This window comes from Salmo salar, chromosome ssa12, assembly GCF_905237065.1.
Source record: "Salmo salar chromosome ssa12, Ssal_v3.1, whole genome shotgun sequence".
NCBI classification, from domain to species: domain Eukaryota; kingdom Metazoa; phylum Chordata; class Actinopteri; order Salmoniformes; family Salmonidae; genus Salmo; species Salmo salar.
In genome coordinates this window covers 31,631,646-31,649,262 of record NC_059453.1, presented here as the reverse complement: position 1 = coordinate 31,649,262, position 17,617 = coordinate 31,631,646, and the positions used below count along the sequence as shown (strand labels likewise).

General features: G+C 44.4%; 1 protein-coding gene across 1 annotated transcript in view; it reads left to right on the top strand.

The window, feature by feature from the left end:
* The window catches only part of LOC106564921 (regulatory-associated protein of mTOR), a 198,684-nt gene that overhangs the window by 19,033 nt on the left and 162,034 nt on the right, over window positions 1-17,617 (top strand). The window contains 2 exon segments of the mRNA XM_014131441.2: window positions 8,158-8,260; window positions 11,304-11,386. Of these exon segments, the coding sequence (XP_013986916.1) occupies window positions 8,158-8,260; window positions 11,304-11,386 (186 nt within the window).

The following is a 17,617-nucleotide window of genomic DNA, read 5'->3' as shown; positions in this document are numbered from 1 at the left end:
CCCTTAGCTCGAAAAGCTATCGGCAGTTTTGTACAACGCGACTCAGACCAGAGCATACCTATTTTCTCTCCATATCCCCGGATTTCTAACGCAAGCTCTGGACATTTACACCTGGATCTTGCAGCTAGCTAGCTGCTATCAGAGTGACTATTGGCTAACGTCGGTCCCAGAGCTAACATCAATTATTCTGGAGCTAGCCATCTGAAGAGTTCCATCAGCCACTCCTGGGCTACAATCACCTATCTGGACCCGTTTTACTGCCGATGCGGAGCCCCATCGGGCCTTCACGACTGGACAACCAACGTTATCTGTCCGAGGGAGTTATCCAACTGGCCCCTCCGTCGTGACGTAACCTGAATGCCCATCTGCGGCCAGCTAATCGTTAGCTGTCTCATTGGCTGCAATCTGAATAGGTCTATCGGACAATTTTCTTGGGCCACTATAACTATTTTGCCAATTGGATTGGTCTCCTCTATCACACGGAACCCCACTAATCTACCGACGGAAACGCACGAGGTGGCTAAAAACAGACCATCTTCTGCCAACTTGCTACCCATGGCCCGGCTAGCTGTCTGAATCGCCGTGACCGCAACCGACCTCAACTCACTGGACCCTTTTGATCACTTGGCTAAGCATGCCTCTCCTTAATGTCAATATGCCTTGTCCATTGCTGTTCTGGTTAGTGTTTTTTGGCTTATTTCACTGTAGAGCCTCTAGCCCTGCTCATTATACCTTATCCAACCTCTGTTCCACCACCCACACATGCGATGACATCACCTGGTTTCAATGATGTTTCTAGAGACAATATCTCTCATCATCACTCAATGCCTAGGTTTACCTCCACTGTATTCACATCCTACTATACCTTTGTCTGTACATCGTACCTTGAAGCTATTTTATCATCCCCAGAAACCTGCTCCTTTTACTCTCTGTTCCGGACGTCCTAGACGACCAATTCTCATAGCTTTTAGCCGTACCCTTATCCTACTCTCCTCTGATCTTCTGGCGGTGTAGAGGTGAATCCAGGCCCTGCAGTGCCTAGCTCCACTCCTATTACACAGGCGCTCTCTTTTGATGACTTCTGTAACCGTAATAGCCTTGGTTTCGTGCATGTTAACATTAGAAGCCTCCTCCCTAAGTTTGTTTTATTCACTGCTTTAGCACACTCTGCCACACTCTGCCAACCCTAGCCGTGTCTGAATCCTGGCTTAGGAAGACCACCAAAAACTGCAGAGTTCTGCAGAGTTCTGTCCTACTATCCAGGTCTGTACCCAAACAATTTGAACTTGAACTTTAAAAATCCACCTCTCTAAAAACTAATCTCTCACCGTTGCCGCCTGCTATAGACCACCCTTTGCCCGCAGCTGTGCTCTGGACACCAAATGTGAACTGATTGCCCCCCATCTCTCTTCAGAGCTCGTGCTGCTAGGTGACCTAAACTGGGACATACTTAACACCCCAGCCATCCTACAATCTAAGCTTGATGCCCTCAATCTCACACAAATGATCAATGAACCTACCAGGTACCACCCCAAAGCCGTAAACACGGGCACCCTCATAGATATCATCCTAACCAACTTGCCCTCTAAATACACCTCTGCTGTTTTCAACCAACATCTCAGCGATCACTGCATCATTGCCTGCGTCCGTAATGGGTCAGCGGTCAAACGACCTCCACTCATCACTGTCAAACGCTCCCTGAAACACTTCAGCGAGCAGGCCTTTCTAATCGACCTGGCCCTGGTATCCTGGAAGGATATTGACCTCATCCCGTCAGTAGAGGATGCCTGGTTATTTAAAAAAAATGCCTTCCTCAAGAAATGTAGAACCGGGAACAGATATAGCCCTTGGTTCTCTCCGGACCTGACTGCCTTTAACCAACACAAAAACATCCTGTGGCGTTCTGCATTAGCATCGAACAGCCCCCGTGATATGCAACTTTTCAGGGAAGTTAGAAACCAATATACACAGGCAGTTAGAAAAGCCAAGGCTAGCTTTTTCAAGCAGACATTTGCTTCCTGCAACACAAACTCAAAAAAGTTCTGGGACTCTGTAAAGTCCTTTGAGAATAAGAGCACCTCCCAGCTGCCCACTGTACTGAGGATAGGAAAGTCTCTTACCACAGATAAATCCACTATTATTGAGAATTTCAATAAGCATTTTTCTACGGCTGGCCATGCTTTCCACCTGGCTACCCCTACTCCTGTCAACAGCACTGCACCCCCCACAGCTACTCGCCCAAGCCTTCCCCATTTGTCCTTCTCCCAAATTCAGTCAGCTGATGTTCTGAAAGAGCTGCAAAATCTAGACCCCTACAAATCAGCCGGGCTAGACAATCTGGACCCTTCCTTTCTAAAATTATCTGCCGAAATTGTTGCAACCCCGATTACTAGCCTGTTCAACTGCTCTTTCGTGTCGTCTGAGATTCCCAAAGATTGAAAAGCAGCTGCGGTCATCTCCCTCTTCAAAGGGGGGGGACACTCTTGACCCTAACTGCTACAGACCTATATCTATCCTACCCTGCCTTTCTAAAGTCTTTGAAAGCCAAGTCAACAAACAGATTACCGACCATTTCCAATCCCACCGCACCTTCTCCGCTATGCAATCTGGTTTCAGAGCTGGTCATGGGTGCAACTCAGCCACGCTCAAGGTCCTAAACGGTATCTTAACCGCCATCGATAAGAAACAATACTGTGCTGCCGTATTCATTGACCTGGCCAAGGCTTTCTACTGTCAATCACTATATCCTCATCGGCAGACTCAATAGCCTTGGTTTCTCAAACGATTGCCTCGCCTGGTTCACCAACTATTTCTCCGATAGAGTTCAGTGTGTCAAATCGGAGGGCCTGTTGTCCGGGCCTCTGGCAGTCTCTATGGGGGTACCACAGGGTTCAATTCTTGGGCAGACTCTCTTCTCTGTATACATCAATGATGTCGCTCTTGGTGTTGGTAAGTCTCTGATCCACCTCTACGCAGACGACACCATTCTATATACTTCTGGCCCTTCTTTGGACACTCAACTACCCTCCAGACGAGCTTCAATGCCATACAACTCTCCATCCGTGGCCTCCAACTGCTCTTAAATACAAGTAAAACTAAATGCATGCTCTTCAACCGATCGCTCCCTGCCCGCCCATCCAGCATCACTACTCTGGACGGTTCTGACTTAGAATATGTGGACAACTACAAATAACTAGGTGTCTGGTTAGACTGTAAACCCTCCTTCCAGACTCAAATATCTCCAATCCAAAGTTAAATCTAGAATTGGCTTCCTATTTCGCAACAAAGCATCTTTCACTCATGCTGCCAAACATACCCTCGTGAAACTGACCATCCTACCGATTCTCGACTTCGGCGATGTCATTTACAAAATAGCCTCCAATACCCTACTCAATCAATTGGATGCAGTCGATCACAGTGCCATCCGTTTTGTCACCAAAGCTCCATATACTACCCACCACTGCGACCTGTACGCTCTCGTTGGCTGGCCCTCGCTTCATACTCGTCGCCAAACCCACTGGCTCCAGGTCATCTACAAGACCCTGCTAGGTAAAGTTCCCCCTTATCTCAGCTCGCTGGTCACCGTAGCAGCACCCACCTGTAGCACGCGCTCCAGCAGGTATATCTCTCTGGTCACCCCCAAAGCCAATTCCTCCTTCGGCCACCTCTCCTTCCAGTTCTCTGCTGCCAATGATTGAAACGAACTACAAAAATCTCTAAAACTGGAAACACTTATCTCCCTCACTAGCTTTAAGCACCAGCTGTCAGAGCAGCTCACAGATTACTGCACCTGTACATGGCCCATCTATAATTTTGCCCAAACAACTATCTCTTCCCCTACTGTATTTATTTATTTTACTCCTTTGCACCCCATTATTTCTACTTTGCATTTTCTTCCACTGCAAATCTACCATTCCAGTGTTTTACTTGCTATATTATATTTACTTTGCCACCATGGCCTTTTTTGCCTTTATCTCCCTTATCTCACCTCATTTGCTCACTTTATATATAGACCTATTTTCCTACTATATTTTTGACTGTATGTTTGTTTTACTCCATGTGTAACTCTGTGTTGTATGTGTGAAACGGCTTGCTTTATCTTGGCCAGGTCACAATTGTAAATGAGAACTTGTTCTCAACTTGCCTACCTGGTTAAATAAAGGTGAAAAAAAATATATGTTTTTGAGTTGGAACCACAATGTTGTGGGAAATGAGTTTCTTTCCCCCTCTCAGCTTTGCTCACTCCGCAAGCTCCTCCTGCACTTGTATGAGATTCATCTGAGACCAACTTGCATCTTTTGTCTCCTGTATCTTGACCTCTACTCCCGTCTCTGCTTTGTGTGTGTGTTAGGGCTGTCCCCGATCTAAAAACAATCTTGTTCGATTCTATGTTGCGATCTTCAGTGAAAAATTATTATTTTGATCTAATTCTTGCTTCGTTGAGAAAGTACGTGCAGTTGAAAGTTTGTCATAGAAATTTCCGGATGATGAAATTACGTCTTTTCCTGACATTGAAATCAGGTACATTTTTGATTCTGAATGAAAGTTGAAAAGATGTCATTTACATTTGTTGAAAGTACATATTTTTGGGGTAATTAATTCTATACCCAAATTTCAACTGCACATGCATTCTAAATGTATTAAGCATTCTAGCACAATAAAACATTTTAAATCTATTCAATATAGGAAAGGAAAGAGGCTCCAACTAAAGATTGCAACAGAATATGTATTGTTGCTCCCATCTGTCCCATGCACTTAAGTTCATTTTTCAAAAGCTTTTAAATTGGCAGCGACTTTGAAAGGAGTCCAACCAACCGACCACTTCAACAACATTCTCAGTAACGGTTACAGAAATGTTTTTTTTTCTTACTATGACTGATATGTTGTTTATCTACCTTAGTTGAAATCACTAACTGTCAGCCGGTCTGGATAACAGCGTCTGCTGAATGACCAAAACGTCCAGGAAATACATCTTTTCATCTTTCATTCAGAACCTTAAACCTGCCTTAAAATTTATTTTATAGATGCATTTAAAAAATATATAACTTACTGGTTGACGTCATTGGGAAATTTTACATGGAAATTCTCCCCGGTCCCTAAACGTCTTCGCGCCGTGAGAGAAAGCAGAAATGAAACAACTTTACATTTGTCAACTAGATGTATGTATTCAATCTATCATTTTCTGACATTCTGGTGAGCAAGGATTTATTTACTATTCTAGAGCATCAAGTAATGACAAGAGAAGCTGCATATATGTAATTTTAGACAAGTTGACTAACAAATAACCTACTTAATGTTAGAAATTATAAGCAGAAAAAATATCTAAATGAGGCTTAACTTTTTTTATTGTTGTCCCGCATCCCCTGTCAAAAAATAAACTGAGGTCCCGGGGCAAATTAGGAATATAATTTTTATTAATGGATACAGGGATACTAGTGAGTGGAATGTCAAAGCTGCATGTAAACGGCTTATCCTGAAATAGACCTTAATTGGGATTGGGCTATTATTCAGAATACTATGCATGTAAACGTGGTCACTGACGTGAGCTTGCTCATTGACTATTACTCAGGCGTTGAGAAAAGATGCACAAGGCTAGTAACACAGGGGTAGGTGCTCCTCAAGTAAAATTCAGTGCAGTTTCAGACTGCCCTCTCTGTTCTCTCTCTCTGTTTGTGTATGTCCATGTGTGCCCCAATGGATCAATCTGTGTTCAGGTGCCCATGTTTACCTGACCCCGTTTCCTGTCCCCCTGGGCTTCTTCTCGATCAGACCAGTCTACACTACAGTAAACTGCCTGGTAGGAGCAGTAGCTCCAGAACTCTGCTAACCACCATAGATCAGGCGCATATTGAATTCAATACCCTTCTGTCTGCAATCAGCTTCGGCCTTTCTGTTCGTCAGCTACAGAGTTCCATTAACTTCAGTTATCCAGGCACACATTCAATTAAATACACTTCAATAGAACTTTCTTGGAAAGTCCTTGGGAGACAAATCAATCACCTGTAAATGTGATCATTCTTTCTGATGTATCATTAAGCGATATCTGGGCAAGGTTTATATATCTTTCTTTCTGATGTATCATTAAGCAATATCTGGGCAAGGTTTAAATACAGAGTTGACTGCTTTAAAAAAACGTGTTTTAAAATATCTATTTTTATTACAGAAAGCACATGTACACTCAATCGTGACTTGTATCGGAGTCGTGACAGTCTACAGACTTCAAAGATAAGTTTGTGTGTTAAGTTCTTCCCTCCTCTCCAAGCAGAACCCTTTTGGTGTGTTCTCTATAGTCTAGTGCTTGGCATAGTGTGGGACCCAGCCTCAGTCTTGCTGATAGACAACATGGCGCTTCACTCTCCAGGTCAGGTCAGCAGCACTGAGTGGTTCAGAATTGCAAAGTCACGTCAGGCAATGCCAACTATACAGACCTGCCAATGGATCCATCCATGCCAAAGGGCAAGGTCAAAATAGTGTGTATGGCTGTCCAAAAAAACGATCTTACCCCAGGACAACTCAAGTAATGAAAAATACAAAATAAACGTAGGAGCACTTTTTCCCGATATTTGAAGGACAAACAAGGGGCTGACGTTTCGCCGTGTCAGACGCCTGCGGGAGCTTGTGTGTACAAATAGAAGGCCAAACCCACCAATGGTGTGTGTGGCCAAAGAGCTCCATTTCCATGTCATCTGACCATAGCACCGCCTGGAGTTTGCTAAACGGCATTGGCACTTAGATTGGCACCGGTGCTATGGTCATATGACACGAAAATAAAGGTCAACGCACACCAGCGGTGGGTTTAGCCTTTGAAAGAACAATTCATATGGAGAAATACCTCATCCCTACTGTAAAATATGGTGCTGGATAGGGATGTAACAATTCAACTATACGCGTTGGACCGGTGAGGGACAAATGACTTATTCACCTTATTTGTTGGCTATGGAACAATTATTTACTTAACGAACAGTAAGATCTTTCTGTCCTGCTAATGCTGTGTTTTATGGTCTCCACTCTAGCACCCTGCAGCTAGTCTGGGTGTTGAGGACATGGGTTCTCCTAGAGATAGCTTGAAGCTGACAATTGATTTGTGTTGGTGATAAAAACTTAAAAGCTAGCATTCCTTAGACAAGATGTGGTGTGTGTGTCTCGAGATAGAGAGAGCCTGGAAGAGTTAAGAACAATGCCACATTCTCTCATCTTCCTGGCATCTGGGAAACTAAAAGACCATCCTGTGTAGATAACCAAGATGGCTTATGGGAAGGTTAGAAGTGACTGACTAAGCAATCTTGGTATCAGCTATATAAAAACTGTGCATCGTCTATAAAGGCTAGACTCTCAGCCTAACAGTCAGTCAAGACTGGTGGGCTGACGGTCTCATTATTGCAATAATTAATCGATATTAATTAAAGATGATTGTTTGAAGAAAAATGTAGCATGCATCGGCCAGAAAATCGATTCAATCGCCGTTTCACTTTATTTTCGGCTCATATTACATTCTTTCTACCTTCCGAAAATACCTCCTATTGGGACAACTGATGCGTCCTCTCCTTCAGTGTGGAACTAAGCCTGTAACTGTGAGTCATTTTGCATGCCGAACAACCCAAGGCAATATCAGTAGCCTAGTCAAACTGAGCACCGTGCCGAGCTTCGCCAGGTAGGCGGCCTGTTCCTGATCTTGCACCTTCAGCATTCAAATGGCTTGTGTGATATTATGCTATTAGTAGAGTGACAACCAATGTCATTTGCTAGGTTATTGTTATCTATGCGCTGTTGAAAATGATGTTTTACCGGAATAAAAGTCAACTACCAGAGGAAAGTTAATTACTTCTAGAGGAAAGTGGGAGAACAAAAAACAGGCTACATTGCCCCTCGATACGTATGGAATCGTCTTGAAAGGAAAAGATGCACATCTGATATTAAATTGAAGGACAATCAAGAGGCTGGCGTTGTCAGATGCCTGCCTCAGAGCCGTGTTGTGCGTGTTTGAGGAGTCAAGAGTCTGAGCCTCTCTATGAAATGTGAACGTCCTTCACCCAAGTAATGTAAATAATTAGGGTCTCTCTTCACTCTGTATATGAGTGCATGTGTTTATATGAGAAATAATCCCAATAAAGTGTGTGTTCAGAGGCATGTGTATTGACTTCTCTGTCTCCCCCCCAGATGAAGACAGTGAGTGTGGCCCTGGTGTTGTGTCTCAACGTGGGGGTGGACCCTCCTGACGTGGTCAAGACGTCACCCTGCGCCAGACTGGAGTGCTGGATCGGTAAGAACACACACACACACACACACACACACACACACACACACACTTGCATAACCTATTCCATACTCAAAACACACACAAATAATTAAGAATAATAAAGCCATTATTATATTAAACAAGACATACCTATAGGAAACATTGGCTTTCTTCTAATGTGTCCAACCTTCTCCCCAACCCATGTTGCCTTGAAAGTATGTCCTGAGCTCCTAGTTGATGTTCCGGGCGCTGAAAGAACCGCGTATCCAGTATAACTTGGAGATTAACCCGTCAGTGAGCATTATGCGACCTCAGCATTCGAAAACATCATATTCGATGCACTTCCAGCAGGGATTATTTGCAGTGTGTTATCTCCGCCTGTAGATGTAGCCTTCATGCGCCAGGATATTTTTGGGAAGCACGAAGAGGATACATTTCCATAGCAAGTTTCCATTGCTTGTCAGGGACATCACCAGGACTTTGTATAAGTGAATGCCCCTGGAAAGTTGGTGGGCTAGAATTTCCTCCTCCTATTGCAGGTTTACTATCTGTGTATTCTTCCACTCTTGCATTGAAGACATGGGTCGTGTTCTCAGACCCACAAATACAATGATTTGCCGGTACCCCGTCAGTCCCTGGTTTTCAAGGCTGAGCCCCTGGTTATGAATCTCTGGTGACGTCCCTGTTGCTTGTTCTGACCTCCAAGAATAATGAATGCTGAGGGTAGCAGTGCAAGATCTTTTTAGCAGAATATTTGTATTATTAGCATATGAACGATTTGCAATTCGATTTGCAATTCTATAGAACAAATTCATGTGAGGATAGGCAACCAAAATTAATAATTAATGTATGTGTGTTATATTAAACATAGAGGGAGTAAAATGTAGGCAAGCAATAAACATTTCAGAACAGCTACTAGTCGAATAAGACATGGGCGAGATAACGAATTTTGGCAAAGATATTTATTTATAGACGAATACACTTGAAACAAATAGCCAACCGAAAACGGCAGACATTACTAGTGCCTCCCCCGCGATCAAAAAAATAAATTGAAACGCAGCCTAACGTGATCAGGAATCTCAACTATCAAGGAAGTCGCAGCAATAAAGAATTGAGTGGGTGCGTGTTCACGCGAAAGGGGGGGGATTCTGGCAGGGGGGAGTTTTTCGGCACCGGTATAGCCTAGTGTCTAAGCCTACATTACAAGGTTATTATGGACAAAAGAGCAAGATTTGTTTTTATTTATCTAACTGCAGCATTGATGATCATGTCACCAGAATAAGACGCTCAATATTTATTGGAAAGGAGCGTCAAGCTCAGCACCTTGTGTTTTCACCACCCTGTGAAGTTCATCGATACCCATTTCATCTGTAGCCTAGTGGAAGGACCACACATGTCATCGCGTGACTCCAAGTTTACTTTGATATGATGGTTATTATATCAATATTTCCACCACCATTTCTCTCATAATTAATTTTACAGACAAAAAGATCCCACCATGTATATTTATGTTTTGTAGACATTTGGAAAGTTTACTGACATTTGCTGTTTCCATCAGGCCTGTCGTGAGTCTTTTTTTATCCAACATGTACTTAACTCGCATAAAAAAGTTGGATGGAAACCTGGTTAGAGAATAATTATTATTCTGATAAAGGAAAAGTGACCTTTTCACAAAACAGAGCCATACAAAGTAAAAACGAATGTTTTACATTGTGGAAATTATATCAAATTAGTGAAGGAAATTCAGAAATGTATGAAAATGAACAAAATCAGAAAACAGCTCCATTTTAAACCACTTAGAATGTATTTGTTGCCACCCTAGGATCATGCTACTCGTGAAGCATATTTAGAGCTTTTGTTATTCCAAAACATTAAATACAGTCATACTGTCTTAGAAATGAGAAGAATATTGTGATATAATATTATGACCGTATTGCCCAGCCCTACATCCAAGTTTTGTAAGTAATCTCATAACACTATATGACTGAGAAGAAACCAGACAGGCAAAATGACAGTAATAATTAAACAATATGCCTCCACAGATGGTTTGACAAACCGAAACCACATGAAACTGTTGAAAAACTCAAAACCGTTCGACGGTAGCGTTTTATGAAAGGAACCATTTTAACACGTTCAAATAGCAGAGACTTCTGACAGGCTGGTCCTGTTTCATTGTAGACTTTTACTGAGGACAATGCAAACTGTCAATCATCAGATCATGGTTTATTTAAAGATAACTGTGTAGAATAACCCTAAATGCACAATCATTAGCTATCATTCTTCTTCTCTGACCCTCCTCACCCTACCCTCTTCCTCCTCACCCCACCCTCTTCCTCCTTCCTTAATTTTACAGATCCCATCTGAAGAGAAATGAATGCGTCATCCCACTTTAGGGTCATCTTACGTTTGCTCACTGCAGTTGCATCATACTGCACAATATACATTTATTATTTCCTTAACTTGCTGGCTACTGGAAATGTATCGTCTGTCAATAAATATACTTTTCTCAAAAAAAAAGTGTCTGTCCCTGAATATGCATATTGTCAATACATCCGGTAATTTCTAAATCAATGTTATTGTCTGCATTGTGGGCAGAATTTGATATCTCAGAATCTATAATATGCCCTATGCTTTATACAATTGATTTCTTCTTGTCAATATTTCAATCCGAAGCGCTGGGGAGATTTCTCCATCTTATGTAGTTTAATTTGATAAGAGAAACAGCCCTACTAAACAAATGGCGAGGGATGGTGATACTGGTTCTCTATTGGGTTAACTGTCTCAACTGAATTTCTGCTTCATTGTGATGGCACTATTGGGATCTATCTGATCTCTGTGTTGTTACTTCGGATCTACATGACTTTTACCTTCCCATCTCATGAACAGTGTAAAAGCAATGCATCTAGATAAATATCGGGTCAAGTATTGAGTAATGTGGTACATTTTCTGCATTTTACTAATGTTTTGTTGACAGAACATTTCACCCTGTGTTTTGCTGTGCTGGTTGTACCCAAGTCTAGTGTTGTCTGTCTATGATAATGAGGTGTCTGTGTTTCCTTTCCTCCAGACCCTCTGTCCATGAGTCCACAGAAAGCCCTGGAGACCATCGGAGCCAACCTGCAGAAGCAGTATGAGAACTGGCAGCCACGGGTGAGTGAGTTCACATGGCGCCAATGTTCTCCCTCCTCTCCCACCTCAGTGACCCACCACCCACACACACCAGTCTGTACCTGTACTTAATGTGTTGTGGATCACTGTCTCGCTAGTCTCTAGACAGGCTCCTATATGGCTTGGAGCTATGTGTCCCACGTGTGCACATAAGCAAACTCACTTAAACACACCAACACATATCAACTCTCTCTCTCACTCACTCACACCCACACCGTCCCACCCCCCACGACACACACCGTCCCACTACACACACTGTCCCACCCCCCCCACTACACACACTGTCCCACCCCCCCCACTACACACACTGTCCCACCCCCCCACTACACACACTGTCCCACCCCCCCACTACACACACTGTCCCACTACCCACACTGTCCCACCCCCCCACTACACACACTGTCCCACCCCCCACTACACACACTGTCCCACCCCCCACTACACACACTGTCCCACCCCCCCACTACACACACTGTCCCACCCCCCACTACACACACTGTCCCACCCCCCCCACTACACACACTGTCCCACCCCCCACTACACACACTGTCCCACCCCCCCCACTACACACACTGTCCCACCCCCCCACTACACACACTGTCCCACCCCCCCACTACACACACTGTCCCACCCCCCACTACACACACTGTCCCCCCCCACTACACACACTGTCCCACCCCCCCACTACACACGCTGTCCCACTACACACGCTGTCCCACTACACAAGCTGTCCTACCCGTCCCGCTACACACCCCACACACTACACACGCCGTCCCACCCGTCCCGCTACACACCCCACACACTACACACGCCGTCCCACCCCACAACTACACACGCCGTCCCCCCCCCACTACACACACCGTCCCACTACACACGCCGTCCCACCCCACAACTACACACGCCGTCCCACCCCCCCACTACACACACCCCCCCACTACACACACCGTCCCACTACACACACCGTCCCACCCCCCCACCTGTGCGTCCCTGTTCTCAGTGTCGGTGTGGGCTCTCTGAGCAGTGGGATATGTTCTCTCTGAAGTGGAGTTGTGTGTTTGTGGTGTCACTGAAGTGAAGTTGCGTTGGCTGTGTAAGCCCATAACTTAGTGACCCTAGTGTTGATATGTTAATACAGACACTTACAGCAAACTTAGTATGGTCAGGATATTGTGTGTGTATGGAGTGTACTGGCACTCTGTGTACAGTATGCGTGTGAGCTCACAAAGTTTGTGTATGTGAGAGCGAGCGTCGGTACTGGCGGCTGCCGCTATCCTTCCCCAGCGGTGAGCAGGGGCCTCTCATGTCTGTAACCTGTCTGTGGCTAAGAGCTCAGAGCTGGAGCAGATGGCTGGGGCAACCCTCACCTGTATCTCCTAAACACCCACTGACACAGGGGGAGAGCATGAGTATGTGAGAAGTATGGAATGGAAAGGAGATTTGAGCGTGGGAAGGACAGTAAGGAGGAGAGAGTGAAACAGACCAGCTGAGTGTGGGCTGAGTGAGCCAGAGGTCAGAACCAGATGGTGGGAGAGAGGAGAGAATGAGCGGGGGAGTGTGAAAGCATTCAGTCTCTTTCAGCCTCAGGACTTATGCCTACTGCTAGGCCTCAGACCAGAGACCACTTCTGGGCCACAGACCTCTCTGTATGCTGTAACTAATAATAGCAGCAATGAGCTGAACTCACCCTCTTACCTGTCACACTCTGACTCTGGGTACATGTGAAAACCACTGTTCGTTCATGAAAATGAAATTGGACCTAAAATAACCTTGTTTTAGATGCATCTAAATATACAAGATACAGTATCATTTACAGTTGAAGTCGGAAGTTTATATACACTTAGGTTGGAGTCATTAAAACTCGTTTTTCAACCACTCCACAAATTTCTTGTAAACAAACTATAGTTTTGGCGAGTCGGTTAGGACATCAACTTTGTACATGACACAAGTACTTTTTCCAACAATTGTTTACAGACAGATTATTTCACTTATAATTCACTGTATCACAATTCCAGTGGGTCAGAAGTTTACATACACTAAGTTGACTATGCCTTTAAACAGCTTGGGAAATTCCAGAAAATGATGTCATGGCTTTAGAAGCTTCTGACATAATTTGAGTCAATTGGAGGTGTACCTGTGGATGTATTTCAAGGCCTACCTTCAAGGCCTACCTCCGTGCCTCTTTGCTTGACATCATGGGAAATCAAAAGAAATCAGCCAAGACCTCAGAAAAAAAAATTGTAGACCTCCACAAGTCTGGTTCATCCTTGGGAGCAATTTCCAAATGCCTGAAGGTACCACATTCATCTGTACAAACAATAGTACACAAGTATAAACACCATGGGACCACGCAGCCGTCATACCGCTCAGGAAGGAGACGCGTTCTGTCTCCTAGAGATGAATGTACTTTGGTGCGAAAAGTGCAAATCAATCCCAGAACAACAGCAAAGGACCTTGTGAAGATGCTGGAGGAAACAGGTGCAAAAGTATCTATATCCACAGTAAAACGAGTCCTATATCGACATAACCTGAAAGGCCGCTCAGCAAGGAAGAAGCCACTGCTCCAAAACCGCCATAAAAAGCCAAACTACGGTTTGCAACTGCACATGGGGACAAAGATCGTACTTTTTGGAGAAATGTCCTCTGGTCGGATGAAACAAAAGTAGAACTGTTTGGCCGTAATTACCATTGTTATGTTTGGAGGAAAAAGGGGGAGGCTTGCAAGCCAAAGAACACCATCCCAACCGTGAAGCATGGGGAATGGCAGCATCATGTTGTGGGGGTGCTTTGTTGCAGGAGGGACTGGTGCACTTCACAAAATAGATGGCATCATGAGGGAGGAAAATTGTGGATATATTGAAGCAACATCTCAAGACATCAGTCAGGAAGATGAAGCTTGGTCGCAAATGGGTCTTCCATATGGACAATGACCCCAAGCATACTTCCAAAGTTGTGGCAAAATGGCTTAAGGACACCAAATTCAAGGTATTGGAGTGGCCATCACAAAGCCCTGACCTCAATCCCATAGAAAATTTCTGGGCAGAACTGGAAAAAGCGTGTGCGAGCCAGGAGGCCTACAAACCTGACTGTTACACCAGCTCTGTCAGGAGGAATGGGCCAAAATTCACCCAACTTATTGTGGGAAGCTTGTGGAAGGCTACCTGAAACATTTGACCCAAGTTAAACAATTTAAAGGCAATGCTACCAAATACAAATTGAGTGCATGTAAATAAATAATGTTAGACTACAGACTACAAAAATTAATATATTTTTTTAAAGAAATAAAAGCTGAAATAAATCATTCTCTCTACTATTATTCACATTCTTAAAATAAAGTGGTGATCCTAACTGACCTAAGACAGGTAATTTGTAATAGGATTAAATGTCAGGAATTGTGAAAAACTGAGTTTAAATGTATTTGGCTAAGGTGTGTGTAAACTTCTGACTTCAACTGTACATGTAGCCGTTGTAACTAATAGTCTTCACTTTAGACTTTCAAGATGACCTGAACCACAATGTGAGTACAACCCTGTTGCACGAAATCAGCTCTGTCTTCCTTCCCGTGTTCTGAAAACTAGAATGGCCACCTCGTTGGTACTTAATCAGTTACTTCCAAATCCAGTGCCTGTACTGCCCATGTTTGGAGGGACTTTCTCCAGTGTTGGCAGTACCAGCCTAACCTGTCATCATGTCTCTCTCTCTCTGTTTGATCCTCCACTCTCTCATTGACCCTCCTGGCCACTGTCACAGAACACTGAGAGAAGGCAAAATATTGACCTGGCTGCTGCCCAGAGTCCAGTCTTTACTCTTTCGCTCTCTCAGGGAGTGTTACAGTTGGACAAGAGCATGGTTTGATGGACTACTGTGTTAGGGACTAATCACTATTTCCTGGCTTGGAGTCCATAGCATGCTCAGCTATGGCACGTTATCCCACATATGTCCCTCTCTACTGTAAATTATTCACGTGGCCTGTTCTTGGCTCTGGTTCCCTTGGGATGTAGCTAGTGCACTGTAACAGATTTAGCCACAGATGTCCCACCAGTGTATCTATTTAGCTATACATTCATGGCTGTGTGTTAAACCCTTGCTTGGGTATTACACTAGCGTAGCATTACATTGCTAATTTAGCCCAACATGTTAAACTACAATACTTCGTAATGGCTGTACTGGTATACTTTAGGCCTATTTGGTCCCCTTGGCTATCATGGCATATCCAAGAGCAGCGTAGCCTAGCATAGCCTGACCTAGCGCTAGCGAAGCATGCTGCCAGTGGCTCATTATTGATAAAGAGTCTGAGTGAAAGTGACACCAGACTCCTGGCACGGCGGCGCTGCAGAGGGACAACGGCCTAATCACATCATGATCCATCACCTCGCCAGTCCACACTGACTGACTGATACACAGGCCCAAAATAGACACAGACGCTGGGAGGCCTGGGACAAAACCTTTGGCAGTTTCTATACCTGTACATGTCCTACCTATATGCTATTCCTTTCCTATTCAATACTTTGCACAGAGATACACACGCATACCAGTGGAGGCTGCTCAGGGGAGGGTGGCTCATAATAATGGTTTGAATGGAGCGAATGGAATGGCATCAAACTGTGTTTTGATGTATTTAATACCATTCTGCTCCAGCCATTACCACGGGCCCGTCCTCCCCAATTAAGGTGCCACCAACCTCCTGTGACGCATACGTACAGACAAATATACACATGCTCACAAGCCCGCTCACAAGCCCACTCACACGTGACACACAAAGACCAAAGACGACGATCTGTGGTGAACTGGGATTGACACTTTCATCGCATCTCGTCTAATCATCTTCAAAGTTCTCCTCAATATCTCGCCTCCACACTTAACCCACTGTTGGGCCTCTGCTCTGCCTCTGATTGGGTTCAATGGGTGCCTTGCTCTACTAGTCTCCTGTCCTCTAGAGCTCATCTTCACCTAGCTAACCCACTCTCCACTTCCTAATGGGCCCTCGTTAATATTTTATCATTTCTTCTTCACTGCTATATACGAACCAACCACCGCTAATGGCAGAGGAGGGAGAAGTGCAACTACCCACACTCCCACAGCTATGTGCATAGTAGGCGGTTGCTGCTGTAGCTAGCTCGATTTGTGCTGGCGTTGCACGACTCCTATGAGATCGATAATGATGTAGCCTACATGTTGTATCAACGTTGTATTGCCGTCAAAATGTGACAGCTTGCATAACAACTGCCAGGCGTTGCTTAATAACTCTTGGCTTTGAATGGTAAAACATGACAGATTAGTCAGTGCACAGATTACAATTGCTCACTTGTGATTTGCTCACCAGTCTTCTCTTGACTTAAAGGAGTTACCAGTTCTGTTATACTGTGGATGTCGATTCAACTGAGAACTAACACTGCACTCAGTTTCATGACTGTCTCGTCTGTGTTGAGATGCCAGTCTTTCCTCTGTTCTGTCTCTTTCTGTCCCTGTTTGCCTTATTCCTACCCTTCCTGTCTCTCATGTTCCTTTCTTTTTTCCCATGGCACTTTCTCACCCTCTTTCATATCATGCATTCCTCTTCCCCTTTTCTCCCTCTTTCTCACGAGACAGTTGGTTAGAATTGTTGATTTGTGCCACATGTCATAGTGGAGATTCTTCCCTCTCCTCTCCACTGGTTGAGATGAAAGCTCCTGTTTTTAAAAGCAGCAACATTGTCAGAATGCCATTACCTTTTTAACAGCCCTGTGGCAGAGAAGACTGGCTGAGCAGAGCTGGTATGACTTCTCTGCATGCCTGCATTAGTTTCTTCCGCTCTCTCACCCTTTCTCTAACTCCCCATCTGTCTCCCCCGTAACTTTCTCTCTTTCTTTGAGCTGTTTTGTTCTGTGAGCACTGCACTGGCTGTAGATCTGAGTCCCTGCTGTCCAGTGGAACGCCCTCTACATTATTTATCAGTGTTCTAAAACACTGCTCCTGATTGGATTTTAGATTCTCTTTTATTACCGAGGCTGTGTTGAGATCTCAGCGGGAGAGAGAGAACAGAGCGTGAAAGGGACGAGGTGTTGGGTGACTGAGCTCGCGCGATCTTGAGTCTAACTCACATTCCATAGTTTATGGTGTGGATGATCGTCTGGCCAAATACAGAGAGGAGTTAAAATTTGGAACGCTAATATTTTCAGAACAAAGTGGAATTCACGTCTTCACATGCAGAGATGGCGTTCCCTCTCCCAATGCTCA